Source organism: Petaurus breviceps, unplaced genomic scaffold (genome assembly GCF_028583685.1).
Source record: "Petaurus breviceps papuanus isolate PSGF00001 unplaced genomic scaffold, PetGlider_PUasm1.0 78, whole genome shotgun sequence".
NCBI lineage: Eukaryota > Metazoa > Chordata > Mammalia > Diprotodontia > Petauridae > Petaurus > Petaurus breviceps.
In genome coordinates this window covers 2,561,251-2,583,726 of record NW_027186502.1, presented here as the reverse complement: position 1 = coordinate 2,583,726, position 22,476 = coordinate 2,561,251, and the positions used below count along the sequence as shown (strand labels likewise).

General features: G+C 39.0%; 1 protein-coding gene across 4 annotated transcripts; it reads left to right on the top strand.

Annotated features, from left to right (window-relative positions):
- The first annotated feature begins 1,713 nt into the window (after positions 1–1,713).
- On the top strand, positions 1,714–19,912 carry MFAP5 (microfibril associated protein 5). Of its 4 annotated transcripts, none has more exons than XM_069106094.1 (9): positions 1,714–1,860; positions 2,497–2,556; positions 3,404–3,439; positions 11,438–11,473; positions 11,824–11,859; positions 12,891–12,926; positions 13,779–13,808; positions 18,878–18,965; positions 19,543–19,912. In XM_069106094.1, exons 2-9 carry the CDS (start codon positions 2,499–2,501, stop codon positions 19,895–19,897), a joined length of 675 nt encoding a protein of 224 aa, XP_068962195.1. In that variant the 5' UTR covers positions 1,714–1,860; positions 2,497–2,498; the 3' UTR covers positions 19,898–19,912. The 4 variants fall into 4 exon arrangements, with proteins under 4 accessions (XP_068962195.1, XP_068962196.1, XP_068962194.1 ...); XM_069106093.1 differs by having other exon boundaries at positions 1,740–1,891; XM_069106091.1 differs by having other exon boundaries at positions 1,744–1,918.
- The last annotated feature ends 2,564 nt before the right edge of the window (positions 19,913–22,476 follow it).

Sequence of the window (22,476 nt, the reverse complement as noted above, 5' to 3'; positions counted from 1 at the left end):
TAACTAGGACACTCATTTCTTTTTTTTTTTTTTTTTTGAGGGGCAAGGCAGTTGGGGTTAAGTGACTTGCCCAAGGTCACACAGCTAGTAAGTGTCAAGTGTCTGAGGTCCGATTTGAACTAAGGTCCTCCTGACTCCAGGCTGGGGCCTTTTTTCCTTGCCCCCCTTGCCGCCCCCCCCCCCATCATTTCTTCAAGTCCAAGTCAACAGCCTTAGCTTTAGTCTTCCAGGAAGAGTGGCTAAAACCTATCCCTGAAAAGGTCAAACTGGCAGTTCTTTCGTTATAGCTACATCTAGCTAACAAAACTCATAAAGAATGCTTCCAGGCTACTGCTTTCAACTTGTTTCAGGATGGTAAGCAAAGTCCTTTTTTTTTTTCTTACACGTAATAGTCTAAGAGTTCAACTAAACTGATACATGCCAAGAACCTCTCTGGCTTAGTAGATTCAAATGAATTTATGTCAAAACAAAAGGTAGAACCTGGAAAGAAGGTTAGGATTTCCCATCCACCTAGCCTAAAATTCTGACTTTATGATTCCTTTCTTACCTGAATGTGCTTGTGTTGAATTTGGCTGGTGAAAACCTGAGGCTCCCTATTAAACTTTGTAAATTTTTCATATATCTTTTCATATATCATCTCATTTGTCTGGTATGGCAATCCTGTGAAATAGATATGGATATTATTATCATCCCCAGTTTATAGATGTAGAAATTGAGGTTCAAAGAAATTGTGACTTACTCAAGGTCACACAGCTAGTAAATGCTAGGGGCAATATTTGAATTTGGGTTTTCCTGACTTCAAGTCCAACACACTTTTGACTGTGTTTTTGATAGAGAACATGACAGAATGCACATGACCTCCAGATTGTCCCTGACATTGTGCCTGCAGGGTTCCACAATCCAAGATGCTCAGTGTAAGCTGAACAATGATCAGTCCTGACACATAGGGCTTCTGTGCCTTCCCACAGAGCCCTATCATGGTGATTGGCCAGAATTTTGCAATTGCCTGTCTCTCAACTTTTAACCTAACCACGAGTCAGCCAATCATTTCACAGAGAAGTATGGTAATTTCTAGGAAGAGAATTGAGAACAGTTTAGAAAACTGAAAGCTTGTAATAAGGAAAGAAGAGACTGAGAAGACAGAAATAAAAGGAATGAGGGAAGAGAGGGGGTGGTGGCAGGGTGGAGGTATAAAGAAGGGACAAACGGAACAGAAAGATGGGGAGTTTTTTTTAACATTCATTTTATTTCCTTATTTTTTCCATTTCTAATCAGAATTTATTTATTTTTAGTTTTCAGTATTCATTTCCACAAGATTTTGAATTCCAAATCTTCTCCCCATCTCTCCCCTACTCTCCACCCCAAGATGGCATGCATTCTGATTACCCCTTCCCCCAGTCTGCCCTCCTTTCTATTACCCCCTCCCTCTTAGAGTTTTTTTTTTAAAGGAACATAGAGAGACATAGATTTTATTAAGCAAATAATCTAGAGTGAAGGGAACTGACGAGATAAAAAGGACCTTCAGACAAAAGGAGGGATTGAGTCAGAGGCTGTGAATGACACACATGTGTTCTGGATTCATTAGTAGGTTGGGCCCATACACTAGAGAGTGGGATCATGATGGTCCTAACCTTTGCATTGAAAGTATAAGCTCCCCTCTTCCCTCCCTCCCTCCCCTTTTCTCATTCCATACTCATTATGACACTCCATCCTGCTTCTTCTCTCTCTTTTTTTCTCTCCTCCCTCTCTCCTCCCTCTCTCTACTTCATTCTTTCAGACACAGCCAAACTTGGAATGCTTCCTGGGGAGTGGCCCTGCTCGTCTTATTCCCCAGCCAAAGGGGGGACTGACTGAAAAAGGGTAAAGACATACTCAACTGCTAAAGGAGACGGTAGGAAAAGACAGATCACTGCACCTAGTGAGTTGTCCTACTGTCTGGGGCCCTGAAAAGGGAGAGAGAATGGGGGTGGTAGTGATCACCAAGTTTTAAGTGGTGGGATGGCAAATTTTGTTCCTTTATTCAAGGTTCAGGAGAGGAAGAGACACCAAAAGAAGCAGAGAAAGGGAGACAGACTCAAGAAATCAGGGAGAATTGGGTGTCAAGGAGTGGAGAAAACTATGCAAGATGGGGCAAGTGGCTATAGGTGGGAGGGAGCAAGGATGGACTGATTGATGGGTGTCCTGAAAGCCTTCTTACTTTACAGAAAAAGAGGAAAGATTGAAAAGAACAAAGAATAGTCGACAAAAGGCAGACAAGGGAGAAACAAGAATAAAAAATCAGGAGAGGTAGATAAAATATGATGAGGATGAAAGAATGGGAGTTTAGGGACAAAGTGGGCAATGGTATATGAGAAGAGACCAGTCAGTGAGAGACAGGGACCCTAGAATATCCTGTTCCAGAATTAGATGCTGCTATCTCTTTCACTTCTCTGCTCTCCCTTTTCCCTCCTCCCTTACCCTCTCCTACCTGACCACTCTCCCTCCCTCCCTCTACAGACATGCTGCCTTTGGGACCGAAGCTTCTGCTGTGCCTCATTGCACTATTCATCCCCTCTGGTAAGTCATTCCCTTTTTTTTTCATATTCTCTCTAAGGTGTCTATTTCCAAAGTGTGTGTGTGTGTGTGTGTGTGTGTGTGTGTGTGTGTGTGTGTGTAGGGAGTAGTAATACCAGGAGCTGGTATAAAAATCAGTACCTCTTCTAGCTGGGGGAACAATAAAAGGTGAAGTCTGGAAGGGAAAGTCAGGAATGTGAATAGACATGGCCCTAGGCTGGCAAAAAGGTTCGCTGAAGGTTGTACATAGTATTATTAGGACAAATAAACAAACATACATAAACCAAGGAAAAACACCCACTCAGGTTTATGTACACTGAAGGAAATAAAGCTAGAAGACTGACATAAACACATACACACAGAGATACATATTTGTAGACATGCAAACATTTAAGAGCAAGGGGCACACACATGAAATACATACATATTATATAATACACCTCTTCCTAAGTGCAACATGCATGCATGGGGCACACACATGAAATACATACATATTATATAATACACCTCTTCCTAAGTGCAACATGCATGCTTATAAGCCCCCACATACATACATACATACAGTACACATGAATATATGTATACATTATACAGAAGGAAAAACTTTTCATAGGAGGTCAGTGCAGAGATTAACAGCTAGGAACAGACCTCAGACTTGTAAAGCAAAGGTTAGTTTCCTTGCTTCTCTGCCAGATAAATGTTTACTAAGGAAGAATTTCTATGTCTGTAAAATCGTCAGTACAATAAGTTGGGAAACAATCTTGTCCCATCATCAACTGATATATCACTAAGAGGGAAGGAGCTTCATGTTTTTGGTTGCAATTATCCAAATTCTTTCTTTCTCTTGTAGATTGGAGTCTGCTAGGGGTTAATGGTCAACGAGGAGGTAAGTGTAGCATGCTGCTCTGAATTCTGTTTGGAGATGATGGAGTGGGTTGGTAGGAGTTCAACAGAGCATACCACTGGTGAGCATTGGTATACATTGGTGAGCAGCAGGAGAGAGAATCCTGTAGACGCTTAAATGTCCCTTAGCTCTTGTAATCTCATTCCTTCACCATGGCATCTCTTACTCCTTTATGTATCTGAAGGCCCTTTTTCCAGGAACATCTCTTTGACTCTTCCTCTGCCTTTATCCATTTCTCTTACATTTCCTGTGCATGTAAACTCCTTGCAAGTCAGCATTATTTCGTTTCATTCTTTGGTTTTGTATCCCCAGTGCCTAGCACAGTATCTGGCCTACAAAAAGTACTTAATAAAAACTTGTTGGTAGATTGATTTTCCAAGGAAAACTGGCTGACCAGCTATTTCAGACAGAAACCATTGGATTATTACACGAATTTAACAGATGGAGAAATCGAGCCATAGAGGAGATAGGGTAGAAAGTTTTCTCAGAGGCATCTCTGTCTCTTTTTGAGGAAGTGAGAGACTGACAATAAACACGGAACACTGCAGATAATGTCATATTTTTCAATGTCTTGGTTAGGTTTTTTTTTTTTTTTTTTTGCTTTTTGGAGGGGGGAAGGCAGGGCAATTGGGGTTAAGTGACTTGCCCAAGGCCACACAGTTTGCAAGTGTTAAGTGCCTGAGAATGGATTCGAACTCAGGTCCTCCTGACTCCAGGGCTGGTGCTCTATTCACTGCACCACCTAGCTGCCCCTTGGTTAGTTTTGCTAAACTTTTAAAAAACTTTTTAGAGATAACTTTCTGAGAGGGAGAAAATCATTGGGAATACTTTGGGATACAGTGAGAAATGCAGGTAAATAAAAATAAACTGTATCAATAGAATTTTATTTTTTCAAAAAGAAAAGTTTTCTTGGGTCTAACAGTTAAGTAAGTAGTGCTACATCTGGAAATAGCACTGGGAGGTAACTTTCTCTTTTAAAGTTGGTAAATCACACACTATTCAACTCCTCCTTATTTTCCCCTCCCACTCCTTCTCCCACTTAGGACACTCAATATAATTATGAAGTAAGATCATTGATATACTGCTGGAAAACCTTAGAAGTCATCTAGTCCAATAGGTGAAGAAACTGAGGAAAAGAGAGGTCAGATGACTTGCCCGATGTCCCTAAGTACTTAGAGCGGTCTACACTTTGTTATATTTTCCTCATTTCTCTGAAATAGCAAGTAGACCATAGGTTTGGGGAAAAAAATGAGAAAAGGATCCTTTTGTTATTGTTAATGAAGATATTTGACTCCCTCGGTTTACTGAGTACAAATCAGTCACTCAATAGCAAATCAGACCTCAAATAGAAAAAAAGTTTCTGTTTGAGCTACTCAAGGATAGGTTCTTCACAGAAGCAGGAAGATGTATATTGCAAGCGTGACAGTCAGAATTAAAAAAGTGAGAAAAAGTGTCTCAGTTTTGAAAATGGGTCTTTCTTTGGTAGAGAAGATCTGAAAAACTTGGAAATTGTATTTTTATGTAGTTATTTGTCTTGTCCTCTTTGAGAACTGATAAAAGAAGATACATAAATTCAAGTCTTGAGAGATATGAAGATATGCCTGAAATCATACACTATGTCTATTGCTAAGTTTGATCAGGACTTTCACAATTTCTCTGAGCTCCAACTGGTCCATGCCTCTGTTTTTGTGAGTGAGCTGTGTCTTTGTGGAAAAAAAATCTAAATCTCAGTGGTCTATAACTTAATCCTAAACAGCCCTAAAATTCATTGGACCATTAGCAATTCTGAGAGAATGAACTTCAGGTTACTTTTGACCTCTTTTTGCCCTATATTTGTGTTTCCAATGTTTTGACACTTTTTTTTTTTTGTACTAGACATTTAATTTCATTGGTGTAGGGAACTTCTGGTGTGGAAACAGTCTCTGCTCAGTGCAGATAAACAATTCATCCATAAATTATAGTCTTTTTTTTTTTTTTTTTGCTTTTTGGAGGGTAGTTGGGGTTAAGTGACTTGCCCAAAGTCACATGGCTAGTAAGTGTGTCAAGTGTCTGAAGCCGATAAATTATAGTCTTAAAAAGCTTCCAGCTGGTTTTTGTCCGAGGTAAGATTTGAACCACTGACTCCTTGGCCAATGTCCTCTCTATGACACTGCCTCTTGTTTTGCATATAGTAAGGGTTTAATAAATAAATACTTGTTGGATCTAATTGAATTGGATTGCATTGGATCCCAGTCTAAGTATATTTCCTTCTGCAGTATTAGCAATAGTCAGAGAAAAAGACATGACTCTCTCTTCAGTATTTTATTTTTATTTCCCATGTCTTTGCCCACAACCGTCCTATGTCCTGTCTATGATCAGTTGAGCCGGGAACAAAGGGCTTGCAAAAGGCAGTTAAATGGTGTGAATTTGCTGACACCTAGTGGGCAGCATTGTCTATGTTATGGACTCAAATCAATTCTATCAATGTTAAACACTCTGTTAGGTCCTAGTGACACAAAGATTAAACATAACATAGTTCCTCATTTCAAAGTGTTTGTAGACACATGAGGAGGATGAAATGTGTACACAAATAACTATAATGCAGCTTAATATCTGACAAAGTACTCAAAGAAATCAGTGGCCCAAGAAATTTGGGGGTACATGCGAATAGATAACTTCTAGATAGAGGGATCAGAATGTTCCCATATTGATAGGAAGATGCACAGAATTTGATTTTAGAAAGTTTGACAGAATGCCTAAATTGCTTCAGTTTTTAAGTAGGAAAAATTTGTAGCAGAAGAGGATATCGTTTACAATTTCAGACAGGTTTTTTCTTTGTTTGCTCCTACTAACAGAAACCATCTTTTGCAATTATGACTCCATAGTTTGTGACAGGGAAGCTCTTTCGAGCTATTCTGGGGTTTCTCCTTTGTCACCACTGGTAACACCCCTACAACAGCCGCTAAGAAATAGTCAAAAGCACCTTTATCAAACTGTATCAAACTTTAAACCTATGGCATATAGAGTTGAAACGATATAGTTTTAGGTGATTATATAGGTGAAGTCCCTTAGTTTACAAGTGAGTAAACTGAGGCCCAGAAATTAGTTAAGTGACTTGCCTAGAGTTATACAGTATTTACTAAGAGAGCCTAAATTTGAACATGTATCTTTATACAACATTCAAATTCATATTCAATCTAATGTTGAATATCAAAAGATCAAGGATCTCAGCATAAGGATTTTTCATTTAATAGAATCTGATGTCAGATATGTAAAGCATTGTTACTGTCAGCTACCCACTAAATATATTCTATATATAGAATTCTCAGAATTGAAGGGGTATTAAAGGTTGTCTAATTTACTTTTTTTGTCTTTAAGAATGGCTATATTTTATCCTCATACAAGTGGAATCTTTCCTATTTTTTAAGACCTTTAGAGCAAATTACACAATCTTCTTTAATCATTCAGCATCTACAAAGTCAAACCTCTACTCCATCTGTGTTGCTAATCTCTAGCTTTCTCAAGGATTTCAGGAGTTCATAAGATCATAGAATTATAGCTCTGGGAACTGAAGGTACTTCAAGGGCTATCTAGTCAAGACCCTTCATGTTACAGATGAGGGAACTGAGGCTCCAGGAGGTTAAGTGATTTGCCCAAGGTTACACAGGTGCCAGAGGTGGGATTTAAAAATACAAGTTTCTTAATACAAATCAAATGTGCTTTCCACTTGCCATCATCCTTGGGGACTTTGGTATTCTTATTGACAACCCCTATGACAACCTGACCCCACAACTGGTCACCTCCACTCCAGTTTATTATGGAATCACACATCTGTAACAGACAAACCTTAGACACCATCATCCCTAACTACACCACTTCCAGGAAAGGATTTTAAAATTCTGCTCTCTTACCATGTCACTTTGCCTTCTACCTCTCCCATTTTCTAACTTGAATTAAATCTACTATTCATCTATCTCTTGATTTTTCTAACTTGAATTAAATCTACTATTCATCTATCTCTTGATTTATCCCTATTTTGTTTTCTATCCCCCATGCCCTGTGCTAATTTGCCTACATGGCTAATCTTGAATCCATAGTCTGCCATTTTAATGTTTTACCAGCTGCTCTTTTAGGAGCCCTTATCTTTTAGAATTCCTATCCTTGGTTAACTCCTTACATCTTATTTCTGTTTCTACTCTAGGGCTACTGAATGTCATTGAAGAAAACTAAAACACTGATCTGATTTCACTTTTTACTACAGATTTATGGAATACAACCTTACTAAAGACTTCACTACAGACTGACAATTCTACTATATTTGTTCTTATCCATTTCCTATCTCATTTCCCATAATACATGTTCTCCAAATTTCACCTCAGCATGTTCAAATCACAATGTTTCTCCTTAAACTCTTTTCTGTTCATAACTGGAATGAACAAATGAATGAATGAATGAAAAAGCACTTATTTTGTGTGTACTCTGTGCTAACCATTGTGCAAAGTGCTGGGGAAACCATACAAACATGAAACACTCTATCTTCAGGGAGAATATTAAGGGAGTAGTGGCTGAGGAAGGGTGTTTTGTTTTGAAAATTCAGGGATATTGAGTGTTCACTGACATGCTCTTTTCATAAGCAAATGGAAGTGTTGATTTAACAAAGAAATTCTTTGAGCAAGTGGTGAAAAGTAGAAGGAGAGGTAAGTGTAATAGCAAAGCTAAAAATGGTCACGGTGAAGGTAAGGATTCACGGCTCTGGGGAGTTCAGAAAAGAATGGCTTCTCCTCCATCCACCCCCAACCCCAAGTGGTTCCTACTTCTGTCAAGGGTACCACTCTTCTTCCAGTAATCCAGGTTCCTAACTTCAGAGATATACATCCTTGATTCTTCATTCTTCCTAACCCCAACACGACCTATTAGTTGCCAAATTTAATTTATTCTACCTTCATAAACTCTGTTGAATCAATTCTCTGCTCACCACTCACATAGCTAGTGCTTTATTCAGGTTCTTATCACACTTTATCAGGACTACAGCAACAACCTCATGACTGGTCTCCCAGCCTCCAGTATCTCCCCTCTCCAATTCATCGTCCACACAATTGCCAATAGGATATGCCTAAAGTACATGTCTGACTATGTTTTTTTCCCTGCTTGAGAATCTCTAGTATCTCTCCGACTTTAGGATCAAATACAAATCCCTTTATTTGACATTTAAAACCCTTAACCATCTGACTGTGGTCTACTTTTTTCAGACGTATTATAAAGTTGTAACTTTCTTCCGCATACTCTACATGTGATTTACTTTCTGTCCTTCCTTACTTAACAGTACATCTCTTTCCACTGGTCCTTTGCATAAGCTGTCCCATATGCCTAGAATGCATGCCTTCCTCATCTCTGCCTCTTGGAATCCTTAGTCTCTTTCAAAGCTCAATGCAAGTGCCACCTTCAATAGGAAATCTTACCCCTCAGCTGCTAGTTCTTATCCCCTTAAACTGTATTTATGTATATTTTGAATCATGTTTATATGTTTTCTCAAATAGAACATGTTTCTGCCTTTTTTTTTTTTGGAGGGCAATTGGGGTTAAGTGACTTGCTCAAGGTCACACGACTAGTTTTTGTGTTAAGTGTCTGAGGCTGAATTTAAACTCAGGTCCTCCTGACTCCAGGGCTGGTACTCTATTCACTGCACCACCTAGCCACCCCAAATAGAACATGTTTCTTAAGGATAGTGACTTTTTTTTGAAGTCAATCAGGGTAAAATGACTTGCCTAGGGTCACACAGTAAATAAGTGTCTGAGGCTGTATTGGAACTCAGGTCCTCTTGACTCCAAGGCTGGTGCTTTATCCACTGTACTAACTACCCCAAGAATAGTAACTTTTACCTCTGTCTCTGCATCCCATGTGCCTGAATCATAGTAGATGCTTAATAAATAGTTATTGATTTTTTTCTCTCATTTCTCCTTTCACCCTCAACTTATGCCCATTCCCTATCCCCCATACTTACAACAAGTGAGGTAGACTTCTACCTCACTGAGAAGATTAAACAAGCTATTTTAATTCCTTCCTCTAAACGTCTCATCATCCTTATCTACTTTTTTTTCATCCCAGAAGACAAAGTCACCTCATCCTAGGCAAAAGCTAAATCCCTCCACTTGTGCTTTTGTTCTACTCCCTTCAGCCCCCACCATGACCTTTAACTGTTATCCTGTCTCATATATCCTGAATCTTACTTTTTCTTAAACATCAGCCTAAAAACATGCTCTGGGTTTCTTAATCCTTACCCCTTTCCTACTTCACTGCTAAATTTCTCAAAATGAGTCATCTAACCCTCTCCTCCCTGATACATTCCTCCCTCCAGGTTCTTAGGACATCACTCTCTCCTATTCTCCTCTTACCTACATGACTGCTTCTTCTTAGTCTCTTTTGCTGGGTGCTCATCTGATCATGCCTTCTAACTGCAGGTGTCCCACAGGGTTCTCTATATGACTTCATTCAGTGATCTCATCAGTTTTCATAGACTTATGTTGACAATTCTGGTATCCACTTATCCTGTTTGAAACCCTACTGACCTCCAATCTCACGTATACATCTGTCGTTCAGACATCTCTAACTGCTTGTCTAGGAGACATCTTTTTAAACTCAGTATGTCCAAAGCAGAATTCATTATATTTCCCCCTAAACCTTTCCTGCTTCTTACCTTCCCTGTTACTGTAGAGGGCAACACCATCCTCCCAGTCTCTTAGGCTTACAACCTACTTGTCATACTTAACTCCCCAGTATCTCTTACTCCCCATATCTGAGCTGTTGCCAGGATCTCTCAATTTTACCTTTGTAGCATCTCTGAAATATGTTCCCTTCTCTTCTCTGACACTGCTACCACTCTGGTGCAAGCCCTTATCACCTTACACCTGGACTATTGCAATAGTCTGCTGGTGGGTCTGCCATGTCACTGTCCCTTATCCCCAACTCAATAAATTCTATTGGCTTCCTATCACCTCTAGTATAAAATCCAAAATCCTGTCATTCAAGGCCCTTTATAACCTACCCCTCCCTCCTTCCTTTACAGTCTTCTTACACTTTACTCTCTACCACATGCTCTTTGATCTACTGACACTGGCCTCTTTGATGTTTCATGAACAAGACACTCCATCTCTTGGCTTCAGTCATTTTCTGTGACTGTCCCTTCTTGGAATGCTCTCCATCCTCTTTTCTGTCTACTAGCTTCCTTAGTTCCCTTTAAGTTCCTAAAGTTCGATCTTCTTCATGAAACCTTTTCCAGCTCCTCTTAATTTGTTGTACATATTCCTTTGCTTGTTGTCTCTTCCATTAGATAGTGAGCTCCCTGAGGGCAGGGACTGTCTTTTACCTTTTTTTGTGTGTCTCCAGTGCTTAGCACAGTGCCTGACACATAGAAGCTTAATAAATGTTTATTGACTGATTGATCAGATGCCTCTTTTTTCTCTCAGGCTACTTTTTTTCAATTCAAAGACTTCCTAATCAAATGACTTTTTTTTTTTTCCAGTACTTCCCCTACTTGATTCTTTTGCAGCTTTTTGCCCTATTTACTGTTGCAGCTTTTTTTTTTTTAATTTTGGTGAAATTTACCTCCTTTTACATGGTATTAAAGTTATTTGAATACACTTTATCTCCCTCATGAACTTTGACTGTAGTTGGCAAACAATTTTGTTAAATTTGTTATTGAAGTGAAAATAACATTTGGACTTTTGCTGAGATTTTTTTTCCCATGAAAAAACACAAAGCATGCTCTGAACATCATCTTGGTGATTCTCACCATTCCATAAGGGAGATTAAATGAGTTCTCATGATCTCCTGTCTTCTGAAGTCCCAAGAGAGGAAATGGTATTAACAACATGTAGGGTTCAAAGTTTAGGTCGTCAGGGAAAAGGACTCAGGGTGGGATTGGGGCCAGAGGTGGGGAGTGGAGAATATTGGAACTACTTGAAGGAATGATTTTTAAAAATTCATCCTTTTCCTTTATTCCAGATGAGACAACTCAAGAGACATTTACAGATGATCCTAGTAAGTTTATTTCTCCTAATGTTCGAGGAGTAGAACTGGAGCTGACTTCTGCAAAAGGAAAAGTGAAAGTGGAGAGCATTAGATATTTTAAATACCTGTAAATCCTCTTTGTCAGATGATAAAGCTAAGCTTTATTCTGATTATCCTTTCCATTACATTCAGGTTCTCAATCCTCCCAAATATCAGCCAGTCCTCCAAGTGTTTACTTTATAATTGTCCATAATATCCTATTTCTTTCTCCCTAGTTCTTTGGGTCTCCCTTTAGACATTCTTTATTCCTCTGCCCATTATCTTTCTCAGAATTTCTTCTTTCCTTTCCCTGTATATTAATATGACTTGGAATATTTCAGATCTGATGGTAAATGATCCCCCAACAGATGACACAGGTAAGTTCTAATCTGGCACCTTAGAGATCTCTATGCTGAGAATATTCTTATACTCCCATCAATTATTACCATATTTCACCCTATAACCATTGCCACCACATAATTGTTGCATCTTGGTTTTTCAGTCCCAAAATTGGGTTTATAACCTTTCATCGTGTAATTGTCTCATGGTATAATTATGTGTGTCGTTCTGCTTAAAAGGTAAACAGAGCAGAAATGCATTGACCAGTGGCATGTGGACATGCATTTATCTCTCGCACATTTCGAGCTACAAACTTAGAATTCTCAGTGCATGTTCGTTGTCAATATATTTCCAAAAGTTGACTTGCGTGGTTTGTTTAGAGTGCTGCAATATTAACAGGGTTGTCACTCAACCCAATGGAGAGTCATAGGTGCAAGTCAAACCAGCAGGCAGGCGAAGCTGCCATGAGTAAGTCATGTGAGATGGTAAGACATATCTTCCCATGCTAGCTAACCTGTATAGTTTATCTGCTAGCATTAGTTTTTTAAAATAATACTGGCACAATTTTAAAAAAAGCTTCACATAATGGCTGCACCCCACTTTTTTGCAAAAAAATTTGGCATAAAATGTGAGACTCTTATGCGGTAAAATGCGGTTCCTGGGCTCCCTGGGACGTAGGTTCCTCATCTGGAAAATTAAAGGGCTCAGATTATATAATCTCTAAGATCCTTTCTAGTCCTAAACCTATCATACTATGATCTTTCTGCATGAGAGAAGGGAGGGTAATGGAGTTCCACAAATTCAAAATGAGAGATAAGGAGAACTCAAAAGTAGTTTGATAGCCAAATTGGAATTGTTCTATCAGTAAATTAGACTTCTCTTTAGTGAGTATTCATAGCTAGTTAATTTTTAGCTGTTGTACCTAACCCCTAAACCTAGCCTTATTTTCTCAGAGAACTTCCTTAACCCTAGTATCCCTCTTTTCCCTTTGCCAGCACTACAGATCCCCCTATCCTACTCTCCCCACCCCACACCCCCAACATACACACTCTTGTTTTTTTCTTTGCAGTTCTTGTTGATGTTGTGCCTTCCACAGATGATCAGGGTAAGTTTGGCTTTGGAAACTCAGGGACTTCCCCAGAAGTGTGAAGGAACAGGGACCAAAATAGATGTGTTTATTGTTCAAGTAGATACCTTATATAACTACACCTGCTCTGGATTCAGTCTATCAGGGAGGGTTTTTCCCTCTTGACCAAGATCTCATTCTAGCTTGGTTGATGAAAAAGTTCATGCAGAAAATCAGTACCCAAATGGAGAAGTAGAGATCTTTTCCCACATTGTGATAATTCTAGTTTACTCTTACAACTAGGATTCTTCCAAGCATACTGCCTGGTAAGTTCTAGTGATGTACCTTCCAGGTTTCTCCTGGAGCTTTTTTGCTTTATCCTTCCTGAGGTCCAAACTCACCCTTTGCCCACCTCTAGCCCAAGTCAAAAGGTAGCAGGAAAAGTCATATGCCAGAAAGCCTAACTAACTCTACAAGTCCAATAGGAAAGAATCATATTCTTGTGAAGACATACAGTTCTACCAGGATTCCATCTTTTTCTTTGTTCCCACATTCAAATCCCTAGATAAAAGACTTTTTAGACACTAGGATCTTTGCTTTATTATGTTCAAGCTTCTAGTTAACTGTTCAAAGATGCCAGCAACACATGATTCTTCAGGAAGAAGGAGGATAGATTCAGATTTTTCCATCTCATCCTGCTGGTATTCATTCTGTACCATGGCTCATGAGCAGTCTCTAAAGCAGTCTTTTTATAGGCTGTCTGTAAAGACAACTGAAAAACTGAATAACAACAAATCCCCCACCTCCACCATCACTCCCACCCACAGAGTAGTGGCAGAGTAAATGACATCAGAAACTGATAGTAACTAACTAAAACTTTCTTTCTTTTAGCCGTCTCCAGTGACAAAAACACCACTGCAGGTATGAGAGTATCCTGCATGCTCCTCTTGGCTACTTTTCTTCTCTTCCTTTGTTGCTGCTGTTTCTCGTCTCTTTACTCTTGGGTATAAATTCTAGCTCATTGTTTTTAGTTCTTTCCTTAATCAACTTCCTCCAGGGCATGTGAAATAAAACCAAGGCCTCTGGAGTTTATACACAAGTGCATTGAGTATGGGGTAATGAGCATGATAATTTAGAGAGCTCATCTAGAGGAGATCAGAGCCTCAAGGAGGCACCTATGACTTCAGAAGTATTGTTGAGACTGGGAGGGATGAAATCTGTGACTGGAATGTCACTCTGGGAGGGTATACCTTATTTAAGAGGAATAGAATAAGGAAAAAAGGTGGGGGCAGAATAGCATTGTATATCAAGAGGATAGATTGATACAAAGAAATCCTTGGGTGGGGAAGAACAATATCATGAAAAACATTTAGGTGAAGATCTAAAGAAGCAGAAATAACAGGAATATTGTCCTCAGACAATATTACTGACAACCTGGACAGAAAGAGGAAATAAGTGAGTTCAGGAAACAGAACAGAAGCCTGACTTGGCAGCCCAATAGAGTTGAAATTGGGAAATTTGATTATCCAAAAATTTATTGGAGTTCTCTCATTCCCCAAAAGACAGAACAGTTAATACTTTAATAATTTCATCCTTAAAAAGGTAGAATAATTAGTGAAGGAGTTGATTCTCATCAAAAAGGAGAACTGTTTGCTGGAGAACTGGTTGCTGGAGTGAAATGGGCAGAAACTTGGAGGGTGGGAGGAAGGGAGGGAGTCACAGAATTTAAGGTGGAAGATACTTCTGGAACCATCTACTTTAACCCATATTACAACAAAAATCTTCTTGGAGTGACCCCAAGAAGTGATCAGCCCATTTTTATGAGCTCTATTGAGCAGAACCCACTTGTCCCTAAGGAAGTTCATTCTGCCTTTGGAAAGGTCTGATTGTTGGCGAATTTTTCCTTCTACACTTCTGATTCTACCTCTTTTCAACTTCCACCCATTACTATTTTTTCTGTCCCCTGCAACCAGGCAGAACAAACTTTATCCTTTACCACATAATATTATTTAAAATACTTTATTTAGAACAATAATTGACATTTACATAGCACATTAAGGTTTGCCAAACTCTCTAGGTATATTATTATATTCAATTGTCATAACAATTTTGCTAACTCAGTGCTATAGGTATTGCAGTGTTTAGCATGGTGCCTATGACACAGTAGATGTTTAATAAATGTTTACTGATTGATTGATTATTATCCACATTTTGGAGATGAGGAAACAGGTTCAGAAAGACTCAGTGGTAGATTATAAAGGCAGTACTCAAACCCATTTCTTCCTGAATCCAAGTTCAGTGTTCTTTCCTATATATCGCCATGCCTCTATCATAGCTTCTCCTAAATCTTCCCTTCTTCAGGCTAAACTTTCCCAGTTCCTTCAAGTGATTCTCAAATGGGTCTTTTTCCTTGGGATACTTGTCATCTTCTCAATGTGTGCCCTAAAACGTGTTGCCCAGAATTGACCATGATTCTCTAGTTACAAGTCTGACCAGGGCAGACTCTGGTAGTCATATAACTTCCTTAGTCCTGGAAACTGTTCAGAGTTTGCGTTTGTTCTTTTGGCTGCTGTATCATACTGTTTTTTCACAATGAATCTGTAGTTCATGAAAACCCCTAGATTTTCTCAGACCAATGATTATCCGACCATGTTGCTTGCATCTTGTATTTGTGAACCCAAGTGTAAGACTTTACATTCATCTCATTAATTTTATTCTCTTTGATTCTTCTAAAATATCTAACCTGCCAAGGACCTTTTGGATTAAAAATCTGTCATATGGTGTGTTAACTATTTGAAGTTTTTGCCATCTACAGATTTGATAGGGATGTCTTTGTCCTAGGCCAGCGGTGAGAAACCTGTTGCCTTGAGGTCACAATTGAGGACCTAGAGGGCCTCAAGGCCACAGGTTCCTCACCGCTGTGACCTAGGCAATGATAACAATATTGAACAGCATAGGGGTGAGTATAAATTCCTAGAGGAATCCACTGGATATACCCTTCCACACTGACATTGAATCCTTAATGGATTCTCTTTGGGTTTGGCCATTTAACCAGTTTCAACTCTACTTAACTGTCCCACGTCATTTGATACTGTCTGTGAGTATAGCATGGGAGACTAAAGTATCTTGCTAAAATAGCTTATTTACATATTCTGTCTTAGAATTTGTGGTAAAAAAAAAAAGAAGTAAACTAGTCATAGTCTGATATGCACCTTAGATTTTGGGACAGGATATTTCTAAAATTTCAGAGAAAAAACCATATGCTATGGATTACAACACCACAAGGAAAGTTAGCCCAGGGTACATAAGAAACTCTTAAGAACACAATTCTTAAGCCAGAAAGAAATAATTTTGATGAGGGGGAAAAGTGGAAGTCATCTAAAGGATTAATATTAATTTACAAGGAGATTATTGATCAACTTGGATTTTAAAAAATGTATAGGAGATAGAAGCAAGGGAAAGTAATGAATGATTAATGCAAAATCAATCTTTATGAATATTGTCAGGATTTTTAAAGGTCAGAAAGACTAAAACTGTAAAGAAAAGTAAATATAGGAGCAATTTTTTTTTAATCATAGAAAAGGGGATTAAAGAAGGGATAAGATTTCTATTTTATGTCAATGGAAAGTGTTAGAAAGGGGAAGATGCTTAATTATTATTTTACTTTTATTTACTCTGTCAAGGAGAATGATATCTGGACTGGAAAGGACAGGAAAAACAAAATTAGTTATAGAGAGTGGATAACTAAGGGAGCATTTAGAAAGGAAATAGTGATCACAAACTAGCAAGGTTTCATCGACAGTATTATCACGTGGTATTAACTTCATTTCCTTGGGGTTTTTTTTGGACAGGATTGCTTCACTGTATAGGCAGCATAGCATAATGGATAGAGTGAAAGACTTGGAGTCAGGAAAATCTGAACTCAAATTCCACTTCTGAAACTTAATACCAAGTCTTCACCACCTCTATTTGTCTTTGGTAACTTCTTGGAATTATGGAAGGCAGAGGGAATTTCCACATCAGAAGTTTTCCACGTCAACTAATTGAAAATGTTTTGAGTATTTGCAGACTAGCCTGAGAGATCAGAATAATTCTATAGATATAGTTTACATAACCTTGAAAAGAATTTGGCAAGTCATTCATAATATTCTCACTGACAAGATGGAGAGATGTAGGGTAGACAATAGGACAGTCAGGTGGATTTGGAAATAGTTCAATGGCCAGACCCAAAGAATGCCTGTTAATCATTCAACTTTAATGTGGAAGGAGGTCTGCCATGGTCAGGACACACTTGGAAGATGACTTGAGTGGTGAAGGGTCTCAAGATTATGGTATATGGGAATAATTTGAAGAAACTGGTAATGATTAGCTTGGAGAAGAGAAGAAAGTATGTGGCATGATAGCTACAAGTATTTGGAAAGCTCTCATTAGAAAAAAAAATTACACTTAATTTGTTTAGCCCCAGAGGTTAGAACCAGTGGAAATGGAAAAGAGGCAAATTTAACTTGATGATGTAAGGAAAAATTTTCTAACAATTAGAGCTATTGAAAAGTGGAATGGGCTGACTAGAGAAGTAGTGGCTCCCCCCTTATTGCAGGTCTTTAAGAAAAGGCTGGATAACCACTTATTGAATATAATATAGAAGGGATATGTGTTTAGACATGGGTTGAACTAGATGTATTTTGAGGTCCCTTTTAAGATTCCATAATTTTGAATTTTCATTGTTCCTGACTTTTATTTTCTTTTTCTCTTCCCCTCTCTTCTCATTTAGACCATTTTAGGGGAAAAACAGGGAAAGCAGCAGGATAGTTTTGAAATTCTCCTTCTCTCTGCTGGGGTTCCCAACCTTTTTTGGTTTCCCTATTCCTTGTCTTTCAGAAAATATTTTCTCGGGGAGGCCAGGTGGCGCAGTGAGTAAGAGCGCCAGCCCTGGAGTTGGGAGACCCGGGATTGGTTCTGGCCTCAGATACTTGGCACCCGCACAAAATAACTGGCCGTGTAACCTTGAGCAAGTTACTTAACCCCAATTGCTTAAAAAATATGTATATATTTTCTCCACACATTCTTCAAAATAAAAAGAAATAAACTATAGAACTCGTCATTTATATGCACATAAGAAAAATATTTTTTCATAAATAAAATTTTATTTGGTACATAACATTTTTTAATATCATAAAATTGTTAAATGTTGATCACAACGCAGTCAAATAAATATTCTCTTTTCCATCTGAAAAAGCTTCTCATACCCCTGGTTAAAAACCCTTTATCCTAGAGTATTTGATTTCTTCATGTGGTGAGTAATTGGTTGGTTTATCAAATAACAGATAGGACTAGAGATTTCCATTGACATCTGTGCCCCTGATCCACAGACAAAACAAACTAAAACCAAAAAACTAAAAAAAAAAAAACTTTCTTAGTTCTTAACCCTCCACTAATTCTCTATGAAGTTTTGGATATTTTCCACTTGACAATTCAGTTTCCCATCTGGGAAACTCTAGGGCCTTTAAGATAGGAAAATATTTGAGGATGTCATCACATTTCTGCTTCTTAAGCTTTAATTTAATGAAATTTTTCTTGCTCTGTATTCAATAGAGATGGAAAAATGTCTTCCTGCATAATAGTAGAATGAACGCACACACACACATAGTGTATGTTACATATATAATATGTATGTTATATATATGTGTATGTATAAATATATATGTATGTATTTTTTCCTCCCTCAATGTTATTTGCTATTTCACAGTTCAGAGGCAGGTACTGTTATAATATGGGACACTGAGAAATCCATAGGAAAAAGAACACCTAAGGGACTGCAATCTCTTTAATTTGAGACAGGGAGATAGGTAACCAAACACTTCATCCCTCCCCTTCATCTCCAAAGAAAATACAATGCAGTCCATTTTCACTCTGCCCAAACCGTTTACCTAATTTCTTGGCTGTTCCTCTTCTCTGATATCCCCCTTTCCTGTTGGGCTCCCCTTCTGCAGAGTGCCGGGAAGAGCAGTTTCCCTGTACTCGCCTGTACTCAGTGCATCGGCCGGTGAAACAGTGTATCCATCAACTATGCATCGTCAAGTAAGGGAGCCCAGAACCCTCAGGATTGGTTTCCTTGGATGGCATAAGTATCTCCTGGGCACTGGGAATCCTAGAGATCTTGGTTTTCTTTAAAGCTTAAGGAAACAGCAAGAATCTTGAAGCCTTTCAGGCTACCTAGTTTTGAAGATGACAAGAATTAGTCACTTTACCTGAAGGAAGTAGACACAAGGCACTTTGGTTAAGGAGGAGATTCCTGGTGGTGAAAATGGGTTATCTAGTAGGATAAGATTGAAGTCAAAGGTAAAATACCAGGTAAAGGAGAGCATAGGGGAAAACTCTGGAGCAATTCACAAGTGTGACTGCTAATGAAGGAGTTAGTTTTGGGAGTGGGGGCTTCATTGCATCTCCCAAACAGAAATAGAATAGCTCTGGGAAATCCAAGGCTTGCGTGTTTGTGTGTGTGGAATGGGGTTGAGCATTAGCAGAACAAGGTAGATGAGAGTGGGAGCTAAGGCTTGGAAGGAACTACAGTCTCTGAGATAAGCCTGTCCCTATTCTCCCTCTTAATCAGTGTCTTTTTTTCCTTTACTCCTTTGGTTTCTCTGGATGTTGACAGTCTCCGCCGGATGTATATCATCAACAAGGAAATATGCTCCAGGCTCATCTGTAAAGAACATGAGGTTATGAAAGGTAAGATGAGGACTGAGGGTTGGAGGAGAGGGATAAAGGTGTTTTGGGCCCTTGTTTGTAGCAAGCACAGGCTCTTTGTCAAAAGCCAGGATGACAGATTCCTTCTGCAGAATACTGCCAAAGGTAACTGTACTAACTCATATGTCCGTTGTCCTTTTTTTCCCAGAAACTCATATGACACAAAGAAGGGTCCAAGGATACTCTGGATAATTTTTTCACTCATGATTCAATGGCCATTTAGGAAACTTATATGTATAGTACCTCCTACTTTACTGAAATAGACTCCTTCCCTGTAAACATTTAGTTCACAGTATAACTGAGGAAAGTCTTTTATTTTAAAGAAGAGAAACAAAATTGAAATCATGGAATCATGAGTAGGGGTGGTGAGGTGGCACAGAGGATAGAGTTCTGGGCCTGGGGTTAGGAAAACCTGAATTTAAATTCAGCCTCACTTACAGGCAGTGTGACTCTGGAGAAGTTACTTGCCTTTTATCTACTTCAGCTTACTCAATTATTTTTGTTTTTTGATTTTTGCTTTTAGGAGGGCAATTGGGGTTAAGTGACTTGCCCAAGGTCCCACGGCTAGTTTTTTTGTTAAGTATCTGAGGCTGGATTTGAACTCAGGTCCTCTTGACTCCAGGGCCGGTGCTCTATTCACTGTGCCACCTAGCTGCCCCTCAAGTTTACTCATTTGTAAAATGAGGATAATAGTACCTATCTCCCAGGATTATGGTGAGGATCAAATGGGATAAGAAATGCAAAGTTCTTAGCACAGTGCCTGTTATATAGTTAACTACTATATAAATATAAGCTCCTGTTGTTATTATTTTTAGTTCTAAATATTTATGTAAATCCCCAGAGGCCTATTTCCCTGAGCATGAGGACTTCTCTGACCGAGGCACTTGTCCAACAGTCCTTTCTTGGCCTGAGGCTCTTTGTTCCTTAAATGGATAAAAGGAGGTTCAGATAGTATTCTTCTCTCTTTTTCCCTTTCCTCCAGTGATCATATTTCTGAAGAGTGGGCACCTATAGTGGCAACCACACTAGCATACCCAGGATGGCTGCTAACACAGGTTCTTAGACCTGCTTTACTAGGAAAGATAGTTCAAGGGGTCAACAATTTTTTTAAAATTACATTCATTAGTTCAGGGGAAAAAATAGCACCTTGAACTTCAGAGAAAATCCAAACAAAGAAAATAGAGAAAATGCAAGCTGAGAAATAAAAACTGACAGACAGGGCTTCTAACTGTCTGAGGAAATTAGCACAGATCCAACTATCTGACCAAGGCAATACATACATAGTTACCAGAGAGAGAAGCACCAGCGTCTCATCTGGTCAAATCATAAGAACACTCTTCCAAAGAGTTAGCAAAATGCTAACCTCACTACACACACACACACACACACACACACACACACACACACACACACACACACACACACACACACACCCCCCCCCCCCCCCCCACACACACACACACACACACACACACACACACACACACACACACACGACTTAGTGCCTAATTAGAAATTAACAAAAGGTGTGAAAGCCTTCTTACAAGCTAGGCTCCCCTAACCAAACTTCCCTTAATGGGCTCCACATGAGGCCTATTAATGGATGAGGAAGATCTTCGGTTCCATTAATATTATAGCACTGAATCCCTATTTTCTTCAGCTGGGCTGGAAAAATGTGAAGTTTTGATGCTATCTTTCCGGGACAGATGATGGTTACAGCATCCCCTGGTTCTGGATTCAGTCTTTCAGATTGCTCCTCCTCTTTTCTCAGTTTTCAGTCTCTTTACAATTAAAAACCTGATTCATCACCAAGCAAACATTTTATTTTATTTTCTCCATTTCCTCAAATGGGAAAGAGAGAGAGAAAGCGCAAATGTCCTAGTCCTTCTGAACTCTATTAAGTGCTTCCTGTGATAGCATCTGATTGGGGAACTCCTTATACGCATGCAAATAGACAACTTATCAGTAACTTATTAGAGATTCCTGTGGCACTAGAAATTATAGTACTTGTTTGGGTCACATAGCCAGTGTGTGTCAGTTCTTCCTGACTCTAACCACTAGCCTCATTGCCTACCCTCCAGAGTGTTAAGGTTTTCAAAATGTTCAGAATGACCATGAGGTACATAATATAAGTATTATATCTCTATTTTACCAGTGAGGAAAATAAGGCTCAGAGAAATTGTGACTTGCCCCAAATCACAAGTGCTAATAAATGTCAGAGCAAGGAGACCAACCCAGGTCTTATCACTACAAGTCTAGTGCCCTTTCTTAGCCCACTGCTTCTCCACTCTAATAATAATAAAATTAGAAAGCACAAACACAAATACTCACAAATAGATGCTTTATTCACGTTTCCTTGATCCTTCCCCACATTTGACCCAGAGATAGTGAGATGCAAGAAGCCAGTTGGGGAAGAGGTGGAGGAGAAAAGATTTTGGCACAATATGAATTTGTCCATCAGGGTCACTGAATGGAAAAGAGGAGATGCTGTTTTGGATCACCATTTCCTGTCTTAAAACTTCCATACAAAGATTTCAGGACTTTCTGGATGGAGTTGAGCACCCTGGTCTCTGATTGAAACAGTGTGCTTTATGGACTTAATATTTATCCATTCACCAGATAGTTATTAAGTGAGCTGTGCATCATGCTTACCTGTGATTCACTAGCCTTTCCAGGGCATTTACTGGAGTCCCAGGTTGAGGGCAGACATCATTATGGTTAGGAGACTTCATTGAAAAGCAATGAGGTCAAAGACCTAAAGTAAAAATAATTATTTAAAAAGAATAGAGAAGGGGCGGCTAGGTGGTGCAGAGAGTAAAGTGCTGGCCCCGGAGTCAGGAGG